The 18,144-nt window shown below is 39.8% G+C and overlaps 1 protein-coding gene across 4 annotated transcripts in view; it reads right to left on the reverse strand.

Annotated features, from left to right (window-relative positions):
* Window positions 1–18,144, reverse strand: part of CMBL (carboxymethylenebutenolidase homolog) — a 525,809-nt gene that overhangs the window by 252,740 nt on the left and 254,925 nt on the right. For all 4 annotated transcript variants that reach the window (XM_044064911.1, XM_044064909.1, XM_044064912.1 and 1 more), the window contains exon 4: window positions 10,944–11,086. In XM_044064911.1, the coding sequence (XP_043920846.1) occupies window positions 10,944–11,086 (143 nt within the window). The remainder of the gene's footprint in view (window positions 1–10,943; window positions 11,087–18,144) is intronic.

Consider the following 18,144-nt stretch of genomic DNA (forward strand, 5'->3'; position numbering starts at 1 on the left):
ACTGACCATGTCTGTGGCCTGGTGTCAAACCTGCTCGTAGGTCCTGTCCTGTTGGCCAATATCATTAACAATCCTCACAAAGTTGGCCTACAATGCTGCCCGCTGTTCTTGATTGTGATGATCTCCTGACAGCAGGAAGTGATGGTGGAGTCTGACAGCATCCACTACATCATAATTTTCTGCAGATGAAAATGGAGGATGTCTCTGTTGATACATCATACCTGCAAGACAAGAAGGGAACACATTACAGGACCAGATACATGGATGTCCACTATGTACAGACCCTGCACAACCAAAATGGGCTGCACTATCCACCGCTCCCTCACAAGTCATATCCTGCTGTCTATCAACACATTACATGTGTGGCTATCACCAAGATAGCAGCAGTACCAGTTATGTCCCCTGTGTGCCGTGACAGATTCTGCTGCATGTCTCTACAGCCATCACTGCAATCTACTGTGGTGTGTCCCCTATGAGCAAAGTCCCACTAGCATGTCATACAGCCACTGCCAGACAAATAGTTGTGTGCTATTACAACTATATGGGGACAGCCCAGCAACACCAGTATGCCACAATGACAGACAGCAATGCAAATCTGCTATAGTATATCTCACCTGTATGCATTCTACCTCTCCACTACACAAATGTTCCTGGAATGTGAACGTGTGCCTCATATATGTGGTCCTTTTGGCACACACATATGGATGTCTGACAAATGGTTGGCCAATCATTGATAGCTGTGGTCAGAATATAGGGAATGTGGATGTCACTTGCCAGACCCCACAGAAAACACTTATGCCACAATAATATCTGTTGGTCTATTCATACTCTTACTTTGTATGGCCAATATGTATACTCTGTCACTGAGTTTGGGCCAGTGTCTTCCACTAATTATGGCTATGACCTGAATTTCTGCTGTAAGGGGTTGACAGGTACGTTAGCCATAGCTCTCAAGCAATGAGGTATTAATGTCAATAAAACAGTGACCTAGCCAGCATACATCAGGGACAGTCAGGGATACCTTTACAATGTCAGGGACAGTCAGGGATACCTTTACAATGTCAGAAGTATTTCTGTGTGACAATGACAGTCTGAGAGAAGGTGAACGACAGCACATCATTTGATATTACAGCTGTGTACACCCTTACTTACTGTCAATATGTCTAAGTCATAATCCACTAACTTTCCTACAACAGCTGACAGTTGTAGGCGGGATTAACAGGGGCAGAGTTGTGATGTGATTCAAAGCATGGGCAGTTGAGAGGCATGCCTGTAGCTGTTGGACAGCAGAGTATCGCTAACATGTCACTAACATAGATGCCTACTGTTGTAATCCCTATTCCTCATACCTCCATCCTCCCATCTGCATCCCATTATATGGGGACATGTATTACATACTTTGTAAAGTGAAGTAATCCTATTTTGACCAGAACCTCTGCAAACATCTTGCAAAACCATTGTCTGAGTAAAGCAACATACAGATCTGTTCCCCATAAGCAGTTGAGTGCCTTTTGTAGGTAATGCTCATTAACAGGTAATTGCCTGTTCACCAATCTGTGGCTCAGACTTGCTAACTGAATCCAAAACAGCTGAGTTGTACTTTCATTAACCAATGACATGGCACCACTGTGCAGAACTTAAGGGTTTCATCTAGGCCTTGGCCCCTTTCTTAGCTTTGAGATGGACATTAGTGAGGTGTGGAGACTACAGCATCACAGAAGGTAAGTACAAATACTGTCCACTGTTGAGATTTAGGAGGTATGTCCACAGTTTTGCATGATATGTTGGGCCATTGTCCTATTACATTCTGAATATCTGGCAGTTGAGTAATAAACATTGTGAGTTGTGGTCAGTAAGGAGAGAGAGAGACATGCAAGTGTCAGACATCATACACATCAGAATATGCTTGCCAATGCATTAGCTGCTATTCTATCAGCTCACTATTTTTGTAGGGGCAAACTGTGCAACATGTTCCTGCTGCTGGAGCTTTGCCCCCTCCCCCACCCTTTACATATGGTTTTGTCTGGATCCCTTGTTCTAACGGGGTGTGAGGTATTGTAGTTCTGTAGCAGCTAGCTTAACATACAGCTGCACATGTTCCAGGCTGCAGCTGCTGCTGCAGCCTAGGACACATGGGGGGAGTGTGAACACTTTGGTGGAGGGCAAGCTGTATGTATAACTGAGCCAGCAGTGTCAGCTCTGTTGTTACAGCAGAGCCAGGGTAGGTACCCTTTACAGTCCACTTGAGGCATGTGCTTAAGGTACATCTATTATGTAACAGTGGCAATCACAGAGTAGTAGGCGACATATAGTTTGGCTATATGAATATGTGCAGTGTGTCCCTACCTACAGGCCTTTGACTTACAAACATGGGTAGCAGTTAATTCAGTAGCAGCAATCTGTGTGGGTTAAAACTGCATGCCTCAGTCATTACTTGATGTGTTCACAACAACATAACTGAAGTGCGACACACTGGATTCAAACCCAAGACTGTGGGTGGCAAAATGTACTATATGCAAGGCACTTAACAGGCTGAGCTACTGAGTCAGTGCTGGAGCAGGTGCATTTGCAAGATATATGTGCATACATACAGTCTGACACATGTCTGCATCCATCATTATGTGCATGGCTTGCAAAGGCAGTTGTTCTGCAGCAGGGTCCCAGTTGTACACATGTACTTTTGCCATTGCTGCCTTAGCAGGTGTGTTTACAGATGTTGCTGATAAAAGGGTACATTTACCTGCTATCCCAGGCCTCACGTACAGCCATTATTATTTGGCTGTGTACTGGTGTACATTTTACATCAGAGTCCCAGGGACACTCCCATTTTTCCCAGTAGATGTACTTGCAGTCTGTCAGTGGCAATCAGTATATTTTGCTGGAAACACCTACTTTAATTAAGAGCTGAGTGGCCTAGTGGGCTAATGCAGTATGCTGTAGTTGATAGGGGCCTGGGTTCAAGACTTAGCAGGGGTGGATTATTTTGTACTTGTGCCTAACACTGTGAGAAACAAATAAGATCATTAAAGCACTTTTAAGCAGGTTTGCGGGGAATGCCGTTTAGCTCTGTGCAAACACGTGGTAAAAATTTAAAAAGAAAAGAAAAGGGTGATAGGACAGTTGTGAAATGGGGAAAGCAGTGGGAAAAACACACTAAAAGGCAGGTAGGGATGTGGAGGATGAGTGTAGGGAAGAACCATAGCTTTCCATTTTTTGATCAGCAACAGCTGTGCAGTCTGACAGATTTTTGTGGATGAATTTGCACTCTCAAACCCCAGAGAGAGGAGTGAGGACAACATAAATGTGTTGTCAAGCCAACTGGACCAAATTAGATGTGTCAAGTGGAAACGTGTGAAATGGAGAGCTATGTAAGGAGCAATACTTTTTTTGTGGGACAGGTGCCCTTTTTTTTTTTTTTTTTTAGTGTGTGGAATGTTGGAAAAGGGTTATAGGCATGTGTGGGGGAGTGTGTGGAATGTTGGAAAAGGGTTATAGGCATGTGTGGGTAGGTAAGCTGGGTAGCAGAGGATGCACTTGCAGACAGACAAGACAGCAGGACAGGGGTGGTGTGTGACATGAGGGAGGTAAACACCTTGTGGAATCTGAGAAGCATGTGCCTCAAGATGGCAGCAGCAGCAAGACTGAGCTCCCACCCATGGGCAGTCAACATTGCTCCTTTACTGCCCGAAGGTGGTTGTGCTGGAGGCTGGGCACCAGAGGCAGCAGGGCTCAGCAGATTGTCAACTCTGCCCTCAATCTGGTGCAGACATTGTTCATAGCTCCTATGAACTATCCTGCACACCATGGCCAGTAGTTGATCCTGGGTGACTGGCGCCCCTCCGCCACCACTGCCACCACTGTCTCCTCCCCAGCAGTGGTGGCAGTGGGGTGCCACTACTGCCATCTCCTCCCCGGCAGTGGTGGCACAACTCCGCCACCACTGCCAGGGAGGAGATGGGCCCCGTCCCTTGAGACGTTCCACCCAAAGGTGGTGTAGGGCCAGCAGAGGGGGCACCACTGGCCTGGGCCCCAGATGCACTGGAACTCAGTGTCACAGCCAGCTGAGATAGGGTAGATGGGTCAGCAGGAACCAGCCTACACTGTTGTGCTGTGGTGATAGAGGTACAGCAATTTGTACAGGTTAGTTATGAACAACAAAATTTGTTAGTAATAACAGCATGCCAGAACATTGGAAATGACCCAATCCTATTTCAATGCATATTATCTGGAACACAACAATAAATAACATAACAGTCAGCATATTAACAGCATGCCAGTAACAGTTACAGCATAAGGCCAACAACATAGATATTTAACAAGATATGTTAATATGCAACCATTATAATACATAATAATAGTAAAACACATGCCCAAAATAAAGTTTAATGTAACAACAGATGTTAATAGTAAACCATAACCAATGGATAACAATAATAAATAAATGAAGATAAAGGGTGGGGAGAGAGAGAAATAAACAGTCCATTAATACCATTATAGTCTATTTCGTGGAGAACAGTACTGCTATCTACTCTACAGGTCTGTCCTTTCTTTAAATTTACAGGTTGACTATAGCTGCTGTAGTATGTACATACCACTCAAGCTATCCGCATGGGTCAGTATGGGCCAAGCCGTAACAACTGCGGGTAGTAAAATACACAGAACACTTGCACATCAGGTGGACCTATATTAACTACCAAGGTGTACTGTGGGCTGATGTAGTGATACATTCCTGGTTAGATACTCATGTTGATGGTAAATGTGTAACAGAGGGATTACGCACTACTAACAACATTCCGTGACAGTGTGACACTTGAGAGACATGTATGTGTACAGTACAAAAACTATACTATCATGCCTTGCTTGACAGGCACAGGGATAGAACCTAACAGTAGTGACTGCAGAGGACATCTGCACTGAATCTATTAATTGACTGCAGCAACCTTTCACAGACACTCCAGGCATACAGCCATATGAATGATTACACATTTTACTTCTTTTATTTTATTAGTATTATATTTCCTTTATTTTATGCTGTATATTCGCATACCTGGTAATGATTTTAACAGTCTGTGACATCTAAGCACACAATTATTTCCCCAGACTATGGTCTAACTCAGTCATTTTCCTGTAGCTCCTGTGGAGAGAAAATCTGTAATCATTTCATGACTGCTACTGTGATACATAGTGCTACAGTGCACTAGATTAAAACCTTGGTCTGCATGTGGCAAAATGTACTTCAGACAGAGCATTTAATAAACTGAGCTACTGAGTCACTGCTGTTTACTTACTGACATTTGCCTAGAGCTCACCTGGAACCAATATATGACCTGGTATTAGTAGTACAGTTTTATAGCAGACTGCAGTGACAGTTGAACACACAGGCATGGAATTCAAGTGTGACAGAGATACTAGGGAACCTATACATTACTACACAGAATAAAAGTGTACACAATATATTGTTAGCAGGATGAAATATCTGTGAAGTCGACAAACCATAGGAGATTACTTGGTTGGCTACCTCACCCATATACATTTGCAGACAGTATGTTTGCAGTCTACAGCTATTACGCTGTTATACTTGCCTGCAGCACTATACCTCAGAGCCTGAATCCATACAGCTGAAATGCAGTAGTTAAAACAAAACAATCCTGATATATACAATATACATTGGGTGTTACTGTTATTGCTTTATGTGCTATTGTAGAACTAGTGTCATGATTCATTTCTTGTAAAACAGCTCTGAATCTACACTTACTGCACAACAATCTATTAGCTATACCTTGAGGCACACACTGGTATTATTTTGTGTTTTTACTGCAGAATAGTTGTCATAATCAATTTCATGGAAAACAGTCCTAATTCCACACATATTGCACGACACAGCTTTATTAGAGGTATCTTCATGGAGTTACTGGTATAGTTTCACATTTTTATTGCACAGCAGTTGTAATGCAAGTGCTGCAATACAGCTGTAATTACACAGTTATTGCAGTAGAAATGTTATTTAATTTACTTTAGCAAAGTTAATACTTTACTGTTCCCTGCATATTGCACTACAGTTGGCAGTAGTCACTTATTGAAGTACAGGTCTACGTCCACATTTATTACAATACAGTCTTTACTATATATACCTAATGGCAGATAATGCTTTACTCTTTCTTGCTTATCTGACTATAGATTGCAAAATACAACTGTACTCACCACACTTGCAGTGCAACCTGGCCAAGCACCCAGCATGCAGCTCAACATTGCGAGCCCTCTCCTCTGCAACTGTTGGGAAGAACACCACCATTATGCATACCAGTTTAGCAGACCTTCAAGATTAGATATTGATGAAACAAGGTAATGGTACTTATATACATGTGGGACATTCCCAGCCTGGAATTTTTGGACCCAGGTGTTCAACAGAGCCCCCTTCCTTTTTTACAGGTTGTCATGGTGGTGACAACACTGTTCACCTGTGTGGGGGATACCAGTTGCATTGGTGAGGTCCTTTGCCAGCAAGTCATAGGCCTCTGCCTTGCACTCTGAGCCCTGTTAACCTCCATGCATCAGTCGGCCCTCATGTTTTTCTACAAGGAGTCCAACCATGATCTTGGACTCTTGAATGCCCCAATGCTTCACCCATAAGCACGAACCCTCTCCAGTGCCTGCCATAGTGTATCCCTCAGAGAAAGCACTCCAAGTGTTATGCTGTATTCCAGCCTGTTGAGCTTAATACAGCCTATTTTCCAACCCTTACATGCCATTGGGCAAGTCTTAAAAATATGGCACATTGCTTGGCACTGTGAAAACCAGTGCAGCTGAGCAGTGCTTAAACTAGCAGTGCTTAGCAGTGTTCAAACCAGCTAAGCACAGCCAAGCAATGCCAAGCAATGCATAAACAGAGATTGTTTAAGCAGTGCTTAGCAGGTCTTAGCAGAGCTTAGCTGAGCGCAGCAGATCAGCATTGAAAAATAATCACAATAATTTGTCTTTGGAAATTAAATGCTTAATTTCCCTTTCATGTATTCAATCCTTGCACCTACAGGCCGTAACTCTAATCACTTGGTTACACGGATATGTGGAATACTGCTATACTTTTACATATACCTCTGAGCTGGCTTTAACCACTGCTAAGCACCACATCAGGCAAACCCACTCAGCTATGCTTAAACTTGACTTTTGAATTACAAATTAAATGCATCCAGTTTCTATTTTTAGATGTCTGGCATGTGTTAACTGCTGCGCTCCTCACCATGCCATGCAAATTTGAAAAAAAAAATAATTAAATACATTGATATAATGCACTTGGACAGTGCAGAGGGCATATTATTCATCTGCATACACAGTCAGTCACACACTCCCTACACTGATTCAATAACTGTGTTCCACGGCTCACCCACAGAAATACGTCCTCATTAATAGGCATGGCGTGCTATCAAGGGGGAACCACGTACATGGAGACAGTAACTTCCTTCTAGGTTCTACACTATGCCTACATGGATTTTATTAAATCTGGGGACATGTCTCAGTCACTACTCAGACATCAATGTCCTCTAGGATGAAAAGGACATGTAGGGAGTGGAGTTACTCATTTAGGCTCCTAAATTATTCGCAATAATTATGTGCATATGTTATTTCACCTTTTATGAATAATTAAGGCATGCTGCAGATGCCATTAATGCTGACAGGAGACATTTTGACAAAACAAATGCTTGCTGTCTTTTTTATCGATGTTACTAATATTGAAAATCTATGGCTTTACCTTTTGTTTATATTCAAGTATGTAGCTTTTATACTGATTAATAATGAGTGATGATACACTATACTGAAAAGTGTATGTTAATAGAAAGGAGTCTACTTACATGTGACACAAGACTGCTATTTGTAGAATACAATTTTTGAAGTTTATATGGTTAAGACTACAGTATTTGATATGACTACTGCCCATATTGAGGGATATATTATTGATCTAAATATGTTTATCTCATTAAACAAGGAGGCTGGAATTCAGTTAGTAAATAAAGAAATGTTCCCCATCTGCAACTAGCCTTTGAGTAGCATACTAAAAACTGGATATATTACAAAAACTTGTGATTTTGATTTAAAAAGGGTATGAGTGATTAAAAGAAAGGTTGATGCTTCCAATTGCTGGTTTCTATGGGTTAGCTGCTAAGGAATTTGTAATGAAGAGATTAACTAGCATCAAATTGTTTTGGGTGAAGATGGCAGGTTTCATATTTGTTGAATGAAACTAAACAATTAAATATTTCAGAACAATGGGGGAAATGAGTCATTATAACTGAGAGAACAGTTTATTGTTTAAAGTGATACAGTACCAATATCAGCTGGATATGGGTTACACTGAAGGTGAGTGAAAATATTTCAGGTCAGTACAATAGAAGATACAGACAACACTGTACTAAGCTAAAAATCTAAGTCACATTATGAAAAAAAAATCAGTTATCCCTCCTCATCTCACCTAAAAAATTCTTGGCAGAAGGCAATTGCCTGACAGGCCTTACAAATCCATCTAACACCCATTTATTCTCATCTCACAGACACTGATTTCAGCTTCCACTTCAGTGCACTTCCCATCCCCAGTTCCATTAATAACCCCCTCCTCTCCCTTTAACCTCTCTCCTCCCCCCATAGTCTTACCTTGCAATTCAAAGCAATCAAAAAACACATACTGTCAGTACTCAATCTAAAAACTGACTCACCTGCTGGTCCTGACCATCTTCTCCCATGGTTCTTATTACTATGTAGGGACTTCAAAGTTCCCCCCTCCACATTTACAATCTTTAACTCAAAACATCATGCCTGATTTCTAGAAAACAGACATTGTTACACCCCTCCCTCAAAAAACAACCCATTCTATGCCACTGACTTCTGTCCCATTTCTGTTCTTTCCATACTTACCATCAGCTCATCCATTACATCTCCTAGTATCATCTCCTATCCTCAAAACATCATGGTTTTTGGGCTGGTAGAAGCACTTCTACAGCACTCTGGATGCTTACTGCTAACATCCTCCCGGATATAGGCAAAGGTCTCCTTACTGGAGCCATCTTTAATTGACCTCAGAGTCTTTGATCTGGTTGACCATAACATTCTGTTAGAACACCTAACCGAAACTGTTAACCCAGATACAGCTGTCTGGTTGCAAAATAATCTTTTCAGTCAGTACTTCAATGTGCAGTTTCAAAACACATTCTCTGCTTTCACCTTTCTCCTTAAAGGAGTCCCTCAGGGCTCCATTCTGGCTCCCCTCCTTTTTCTTGTTTTCATTAATAAAATACCATTTGACTTCCTTCACCTTCCTCTGTTACTTTATGCTGATGACATGGCCTTATTTCACTCACACATGACCTACTTGGCCAAACATCCACAACTGTAAGTGGACTTCCTTTCTCTTATCACATGGCTAAATAACAATAAGCTAATTCTGAACATATCCAAAACTAAAACAACACTGTTTGGTTACCTCCCCTAAATGCCATTATAACTCTCAGTCTCTTCTTATCCATGACCATCTTGACAACCCTATTGATCAAGTCATCTATGTCAAATACCTTGGTGTGTGGCTTGATCTTGCATTGAATTTTTACCTTTGCCTAGAACAAATACAGAAGAAAATACACTCATTCCTATTTTGGTATTATAACATTTTCCCCCCTTCTCTTCAGACCAATCAGAAATGCCATTGGCAGAGGCCTTCTATTAGCCCAACTTAAATATGGACTTCCACTGGTTGCATCAGCATCCAATAAAAACTCTTCTACCATACAAACTCTAAGCAGCTCTATCTGCCATTTCAATACCCTCTCCTCTAGAAATGAGCATCACTGAATCACACTTAATAAAGCCGAATGGCTACATGTCCATTGAAGTACCATTGTGCTTCTTAGATCCCAACTCGACAAGCTCCTCAAAGAAAACAGCTGTTCTTCCTTTGCCTCCAACCTCTTCATATGACTCCCCAGTTACAGTGTAAGAAGTCTTAACCACTCTGGTCCACTTCTTCAAAGTCCCAGGACCACACTTCACTGTACTAACCAGGCCTTCTCCATCCTAGGCCCCAAACTCTGTGAATCCCTCCCTACTAATCTTAAAGACTTCACCTCATACCTTTCATTCCATGCTCAGTTTAAGATCATCTCAAGTTCGTGTCAGTTTGCCATTGCTTTCCCTCTGGACACATCACCCACCTCCCACTCCTCCCCCCTTTACCGTCAGGCACCTTTGTCTTCCTCACATTGTTACCTTACACTAATATGTGACATCTCTTCCACATTGTAGACATTCTGTACAGTTCATTTCTATGTGCTCTTACCTTACTTTTTATTTTACATTTTGTGCTCCATTCCTTTACTGTAACCCTCTTCTTCTCTCCTTCCTCTAACCATCACTTCCTATTGTCCTGTGTACTTTATTATTATTATTATTATTATTAATGTTGACTCATTGCTATCTTCAGAGTACATTTTGTTTCTGTTCATACTACGTCTTGTTAACTTGCCTATCTATTGTCATTTGTATTTGTCTGGGCTGAGACAAAAACAGGTGCAGGTGGATCAGTGCTAGACCCCGGTTAACAAATGGAATAAATAAATGTGCTGTACACTAAGATACACAAGGAGTAAATTTAGTATCTGTAAATAATAAAACATTTGAATTTGTTAATTTTCAAGTATGTAGTCAGCTAGTTTAAATCTGTGAAATTTTTAATTTAAATTGAATGTAGTCATGAGGATATTTACACGACTGTTTTTGATCAATAAAGCACATTAATAACTGCAATAAGAAGCAAAGAGAAGTAAAAGTAGCACAGTCAGGACATCACTTACACATACACATATCACTCTCTGGTATTTAAATATTATAGTTATCCTTTCTGAAACACTTATATATGAAATGAAAAATGCAGACACATATGCTGAAGAATAATATAACCTTACCATAGACAGACACTCCAGCTTTTAGTTCGGGATACTGCAGCATCATATGATGGGTGGCAACTCCACCCCAGCAAAATCCAACCACTGCAGTCCTCTTAGCATTACAGCGCTCTTTCAGATATTTCAAGACAGCATCTACTTCCCTAAAAAAAAAAAACAAATTCCTATTAAATTGCTTATTTTAGAGTCCAAAATTCTTCGTTAAAAGACAGTGATGAAAAAGTATGTAATGGTTTAGTTTTTTGAAGGACTCATCATAAAAGCAGAACACAGTAACATAGAGTTTTGCAATAATGGAACAAACTGGCCTTTCTCACAAACATCAGTTGTAACTAGCCTGTTTTTCAAGCATATGAAGATCCACTGGTTTTAAAATAAAACCCTAACTCATTCTGCTATTCTTCTGACATCAGTTTGCAAATGTCCCCTAAAAACAGAGTTTGCCCTTAGATAGATGTTTTTGTCCAGAAGCACCTGCCTGGGGTACGTAAAGAGAGGAATATAGGTGAAGAGAGGTATTGGTTTAGTTGAGATTTAAGTTAGAGGGACAGTTTATGAAGTAATTGGGAAAAGAGGGGTAAGGAGAGAGGGAATATTTAGGAGAAATGAGTTGGTAATTCTGGAATCTTGGCATGGCCATTTGTGGATCATGTTCGTATGTGTGCTTATATGTATGTGTATGTTTAGCTGGAGTTGGGGCTTTTAGGGGTCTTGGGTCTCTTCTGGGGATGATGCCATTTCACCCATTCCCTTTCCTGGGTGAATAGGGTTATCTAGGCATGAATAATGTTGGTAATGCTGGCTAGAAGTGCTACTAGTTCAAGACTGAATGGCTGGTGGTTACGCTGCTAAGTTTGGTGATTTGACAGCATTTTGTAGGTGACCAGTATAAATACGCATCTACCACTATGTATATATCTGTAAAAAAAAAAATAATCCAACTCACGCTGAAGATGATTCAGGTCAAAGTAATGCAAAAGTAGAAAAAAAATCCTGAATTTGTCACCATGGCAAAGCAGACATAGAAATAAACCGTGGAGTCAAGAAGTAGATGAAGAAACTTTAATCATAAAACTGCAAATGATAAAACAACAAATAGGCCTAAAACGATGAGCGCTTTCGGCAAAACTCGCCTTCATCAGATCTAAAACTGCAGAAGGCTCCTGTTACTTGAAATAAAAAATAAACAACCAATCATAATGCTAACATAAACACACCTTCATTCCACAACCAACAGAGATTATATAGGGCTCAACTCAGGATATAACATGTAACTTAAAGTAACAATCCAATCAAAGGTTAGCAGGAAATTCATTAGCCAATCACTGAATCTCATTAAAGCCTGTGATGGTGAATGAAACAAAACAATTCTCTACTGAGAGGCAGCATAGATTAAACTTTAGCTCATATCTAGAGTCATTTGTTACAACCATAAATAGCTGTTTAGTTATGGTAACTATAGGCGGAATATGATGTTAATGCTGTCATCTGCCCATTTTCACGGCTGTAGACTTCAGTTTATGCCAAATGACAGAAGCTCCCAATTATGCCTGCCCGTTTGCATGGCTGCAGGTGCAAGACCATAGAAAATAAACTTGTAAATATGATATACCCATTGGGAGATTTTTGGCCTAGGAGAAGACCAATTAAGATTACTGTTAAAGCAGCCATAGAACCCACCTGCATTATGCAGCTACGGAAGGGTAAAATGAAACTTCTCCTCTATTGTTACATAAGTCAGCACATTTGCAAGGCTTAATACAGATAAAACATATGTACATGATCAGGTCTGTTCAAATGACGCGGCTACAGACACCTGGAATAAAATGTTTATGAAGAGGGGATTGACAAAATATGATGTTAATGCTGTCATCCACCTGTTTTCTTGGCTGCAGACTTCAGTTTATGCCAAATGACAGAATCTCCTAGTTACGGCTGCATGTGCAAAACCATAGAGAATAAACTTGTAAATATGATATACACATTGGGAGTTTTGAGGCCTAAAATCAATTATAAATACTGTTAAAGCAGTCATAGAATCTGCCTGCATTGCACAGCTACGGAAGGGCAAAATGAAACTTCTCATCCACTGTTACATAAATCAGCATATTTGTGAGGCTTAATATAGATTAAAATGTGTATACGGAGAGGTCTGTCCACATATCGCGGCTACAGACATCTGGAGAAAAATATTTATGAAAAGGGAATTAACAGAATAATGGCATTAAGTTTAGTAAAGCAATGAGATAGCAGTCCAATAAAAGATAAGAGATGTTCCTAGGTGACCAATCAATAAGTGACCAGATACTAAAACAACAAATCAGTATACATTAAGGTGGCTATCCCTTGAATTTGACTATGTAAATGGTATCAACAATCATAGGTACATGTTAGATGGTATAACCAATAACAGATGCCCATATGCTGCCAAGTGTAATACGAATAAAAACTAAGCAAATTTTAGATCATAAAAAACATATAAGAAACCAAGATGCAATCCAAAACACATATTAAAGTTGTGTTCATTATGACTAAACAGACCATAATGCTGCTGAATAGCTAAATAAGACAAACGTATCCTTTCTAATAACTACAACTTAAATTGCTAGGAATGCATATTAATGTAAACAAAAATACTGACTAGTGCAACATTGAGCTTAGCGATGCTGTAAATAGCTAGCCAATGAAAGGTATAAAGTACTCCTGGTTAGAATAACCAACTGAAGTTCAATGACTACTGGAAAAACAAATCAATATACCTAAAAGGTATAGATGTTCTCGCCAATCTAAGGCTTGGATCGTACGGCATGGCCAATGGCATAGTGATCCATGGAGACAGTTTAGGTTATATGTTGCCATAAAATGCAATACTATATCTGGATAAAGTGGAAAAATGAAATAAACATGTAAACCGTAAAACCATATAAACCATAGGATGCAGTTTAATCATACATATTAAAGTTGCATTCATTATATATGAACGTGAGTTATGATGCTACTTAAATCACTAAGTAAAATATCTAAAATTCACAATGAATTTCAGCAATTATGCATCTATTTCAGTTCATTTAGAAGCATAGGGAGTAATAGCACTCGCTGTTGAAATCTTGAAATGCTGTTAGCGTAAAGATCTAACAAATGGCTGCAGCACTGAATGCACAAATTACCATACGCTTCTATGAACCAATAAAAAGAAATGATAAAAAGGTAACCAATCGCTATTAAACTATACTAATATGAGACAAGATAGAATATATTACAGAATTTCTAGCAGAAGCAAATCAAATTAAACTCTGCCTAATAAAATTAAAAACCCTAACTAAAGTCAAACTGAAAATGACTAAAATGGACAGCAGACAAATCTGAAGATGGAATGAAAAAGACCCTGTCTGAGTAGTAGCCCAAGATAATCTTCAAAAAATTTACATATAAAGTAGCATGGGTCTTCAGTTGGACAGAAAAAAACAATTACCTGTGTACTGTAAGTCATCTATTTTTGAGGGCTGGTTTAATTGGGATCAAGTTATTAAGACCAGGCGACATAGTACTCCTCATATTTGTAATCCATTTCATCTCACATAGTTCAGTATGGTGTGCACAATCTGCCCCCTTGAATGTTGGGTGGATAACTTCAATTGCTTTGAAAAGAAACGTGTGTGTGGGATGTAATTTGATATGGCAGGCAAGACTATTGTGTGGATCATATTTGGAGATGTCCCTTATATGACGTAAAATTCTATTCTTCAATTGCTGGTCAGTCTTTCCTATATAGAATGAAGGACAATTGCAGAATGTCGCAAGGTATACTAGATGCTGTGTTGTACAAGTGGCTACTGCCTTAACTCATTAACCCAGAGTACCTTCTCATGGCGCCTGTGTGCTTAAACCCGAGTGCACCATGAGAAGATACAAATTGCAAGCTGTTACCCCCGAGTGCCTTCCACAAGCGAGAGAAAGTATACTGCAGATTTGTAATTCACCTTAATGTAAAACACGCTGAAATTGTAACTGAATGTTTAATTTACCTTATATAGTTACGATTCAGCGTGTTTCTACATTAAGTGCACATTCAAGTTTTTGTAGAAAATCCGCTTTAAAAGTTCTTGATTAAGCAAGTGGTGGCAGCCAATCGGATTCTTGCAATCCGAGCCACTACTTGCATAACACCTCCACCCCCAGCCTAAATTTCTTTTGTTTTCCCCTTAATAAAAAGAGGATCCAGCAGCAGGTATTTCCTTTCTTTCTGCAAAGAACTGGAGATTTTACCTGCTACTGGATCCTCTGTTTTATTTTCTGTACTACCAGGACTACCTGTTCAGTCTGGCTCAGCAGCTACCTTCTTTTCCTCCCGGTAAGCTTGTTCTGTATAGGGTGATGCACAGTGTGATTAACTGTCATCGGAGAAAATATTTTAGGGCAGTATTAAGTGGTGATTATTTTGTTAAATTCTTGATATATATTTTATTGACTTTCTCCATTATAATATATCATATTCTCATATCAGAGTTAGTTTAGTTAATATTATTTGCCTGCATTCCCTTTTTGGTATGCAACTTTATCAGTCTCAACAAGGGGCGTGAATCCTGTAGAAGTGATGCCGACCTGGCAGTTACAAACCTTGTAAATAAAAGTACTGTATGCATGTTATCTTTAAAAAAGTTTACATATGGAATTGTTCCTTGGCTCCAGTTCGTCAGCAGTTACGTTAGGCTAATTGTACTTTTATCAGCTCTTATTTTTTTGGTATGTGTTGATAAACCTGGAAAGATGTAGTAGTGCCTTTTTCAATATAGCTCCAAAGACTAAGAGGGAAGGTATGTTCCAGAAATTAGAAATAGTTGTGTTGCTTTATTCGGTTAGTTATTTTTATGGTTTGTGAATTGTGTTAGTCGTTGGTTGGTAGCAGTTTGGGTGGTCATGTTTATGCATTATGTGAAGTTGCGGCTTGGTAGTGAGGGGCTTAGTAGTTCCCCTGGGTTGTCCTCTTGTGAGGACTATGATGTGCAGCTGCTTTAGACTTTTGCATGGTTTGGCATCCCCTAGTAAAGTAATGGACCGAGCTGACAAGGTTTGTTTTACTAAATTCCAAGAGGAGAAAATGCGGCCTATATTGGAGAGACAGCCTTGTCTTTGCAATCGGCCAAGGACCACAATTCTGACAGTTACTGCAGGTTAATGCTCAGATTTTTGATTTGTCAGGCAAATGGAGGGCATCATTTTAGTAGAAAATGTGGACTTTTTCCCACATAGTAACTTCTTTTGGCTTTTCTCGGTTAGCTTTTAACTCCAGTCCGCTAATGATTGGCAGTGCAATTTTACGGTGCCAAGTTGCCAGCCCCACACCCAACCTTCACGTTAATCATGTACATGCCCATTCCAGGTCTAGTCAATGCCTAGCAACTCGTTATGGTTTGTACGAACAAAATGTTAGACTTTCAAGGCAAAATTATGACAGGCTATGACGAGATAAAGTGATCTGGTGTCTCACTTGCGAAGGGAGGTTACTGAAAGTTTAGATTAAAAAATAGATTTAAATTATAGAATATTGGGACAGAATACATTTGATACCTCTCCCCTCTGCTTTTAAATATCTGGTGTTGCTGTGTAACTTGAAAGCTATCAGGACAGTTACCAGGCGGGATGACATGCAAGTAGTACATTCCCATGAAAATATACATTTTGCTTTGTAGGTGGGCATACCTTTTTAAAGTATTCAAGACTTTGGGTTTTCCTTGGCTTGATTAATCTACCTCAAAAGCATTACTATATTATGCTTTATTTTGGTTGTGAGACAGCATAGCAACGCTGAATAAGTATGCTTTAAATGTGAAGTTTGTTTGTAGGGTGAAAACAGCTTAGGAATGCAAGCGAAGTGTGAGGCTGTTTAGAAATGTTATGATTGGTTGCTGCTTATAGTCCATTGTGTAATCCCCCACCTTTTTACCCTCAAGGTACTGAATAATCCTAGACCTATGTACATTTGCACATACATATCCACAAAGGGTACAGGCAGTCCTCGAGTGTCAGAGCTGGGCATCCCACTTATACTTTACTTGTTTGCCCTTTCATATCTACCGGAGGACTTGAGAGATAAGTGGTTGACTTTTTCCTTCAAGCAACTTCTTGCGAGGTAGATGCATAGAGCTATCAGATGCACCTTTCAGAAGTGATGCCATTATCATAAGTTTATTTATAGAATCAGGACATATCCAGATGTAGTACACCACATTCAAGCTACTTACTAAAGAATTAAGTAAAAGTTACATATTTCAGATACACAATAGAAATATTACACCACCCACAATTTCCCTAGTGTAAAATAAACACTTTTAAACCCAAATATGCTATTAATTTAACAAAAAAAGCTTAAATGAAATTAAACAGTATTAGAACTGAAACATGAGCCACATTACTGCCTTTTTAGTATCTTTACACATTACTTGCGCAGAAGGCAGAGGTACTGGCAGTCTACAAAAACACCGTACCCAACCATACCCCCATGTTCACTTAGTTTAGCATAATGCAAGTAAATGTTATTAAAAATAAACTAAAACAGAAATTCTGCTTTATTACATGTCACATTCTTTTCAATGAAAAAAACAAATAATTATAGTAGCTAGCTAAAAGTAATCACATTCAAGCCCTTCTGTAGCTCTTTCCTATAATGCAACAGCCTTATTTTCCATTTCTTAGATGGTGGCAAGTACCCTGAGAGCAAAGCCGATTGGATTCCTGGCTGGGGTGCCTTCTGTATTGACTCTGCATGTCCTCCCTGTGGTCGTGTAGGTTTTCTCTGGGTGCTCCAATTACCTATCACATCCCAAAGACATGCTGTAGATGGAGTGGGTGCTCTAAATTGGCCTTAGGTGTGAGTGTCTGTGTGCCTTCTGTGGAAGGTTGGGCATTGGGCTGGCAAATCAGCACTGTAAAACTCCACTGCCAATCGTTCTGCAGACTGTTCTGCTATGGTGGCCCCTAACCGGGATAAGCTGAAAGGAGATGTTGATGATCCTGAGGAAATGATTGCATGAGGCTATCTAGCTAGTCTTTGTCAAATCAGGAAACAAATTAAAAAATAAGCCCAGGGTTTTAGAAAGGCTAGCAGGAAGCCTTATGACAGAATGTTTTAAAAATCCCATTCAGAGACAGGTGTACTGCAATGGTTTTCATCTCACAGAGGGCTTCACCACAGAGATCACTC

Source organism: Protopterus annectens, chromosome 3.part0, assembly GCF_019279795.1.
Source record: "Protopterus annectens isolate FY-2018-M chromosome 3.part0, PAN1.0, whole genome shotgun sequence".
Lineage (NCBI taxonomy): Eukaryota > Metazoa > Chordata > Ceratodontiformes > Protopteridae > Protopterus > Protopterus annectens.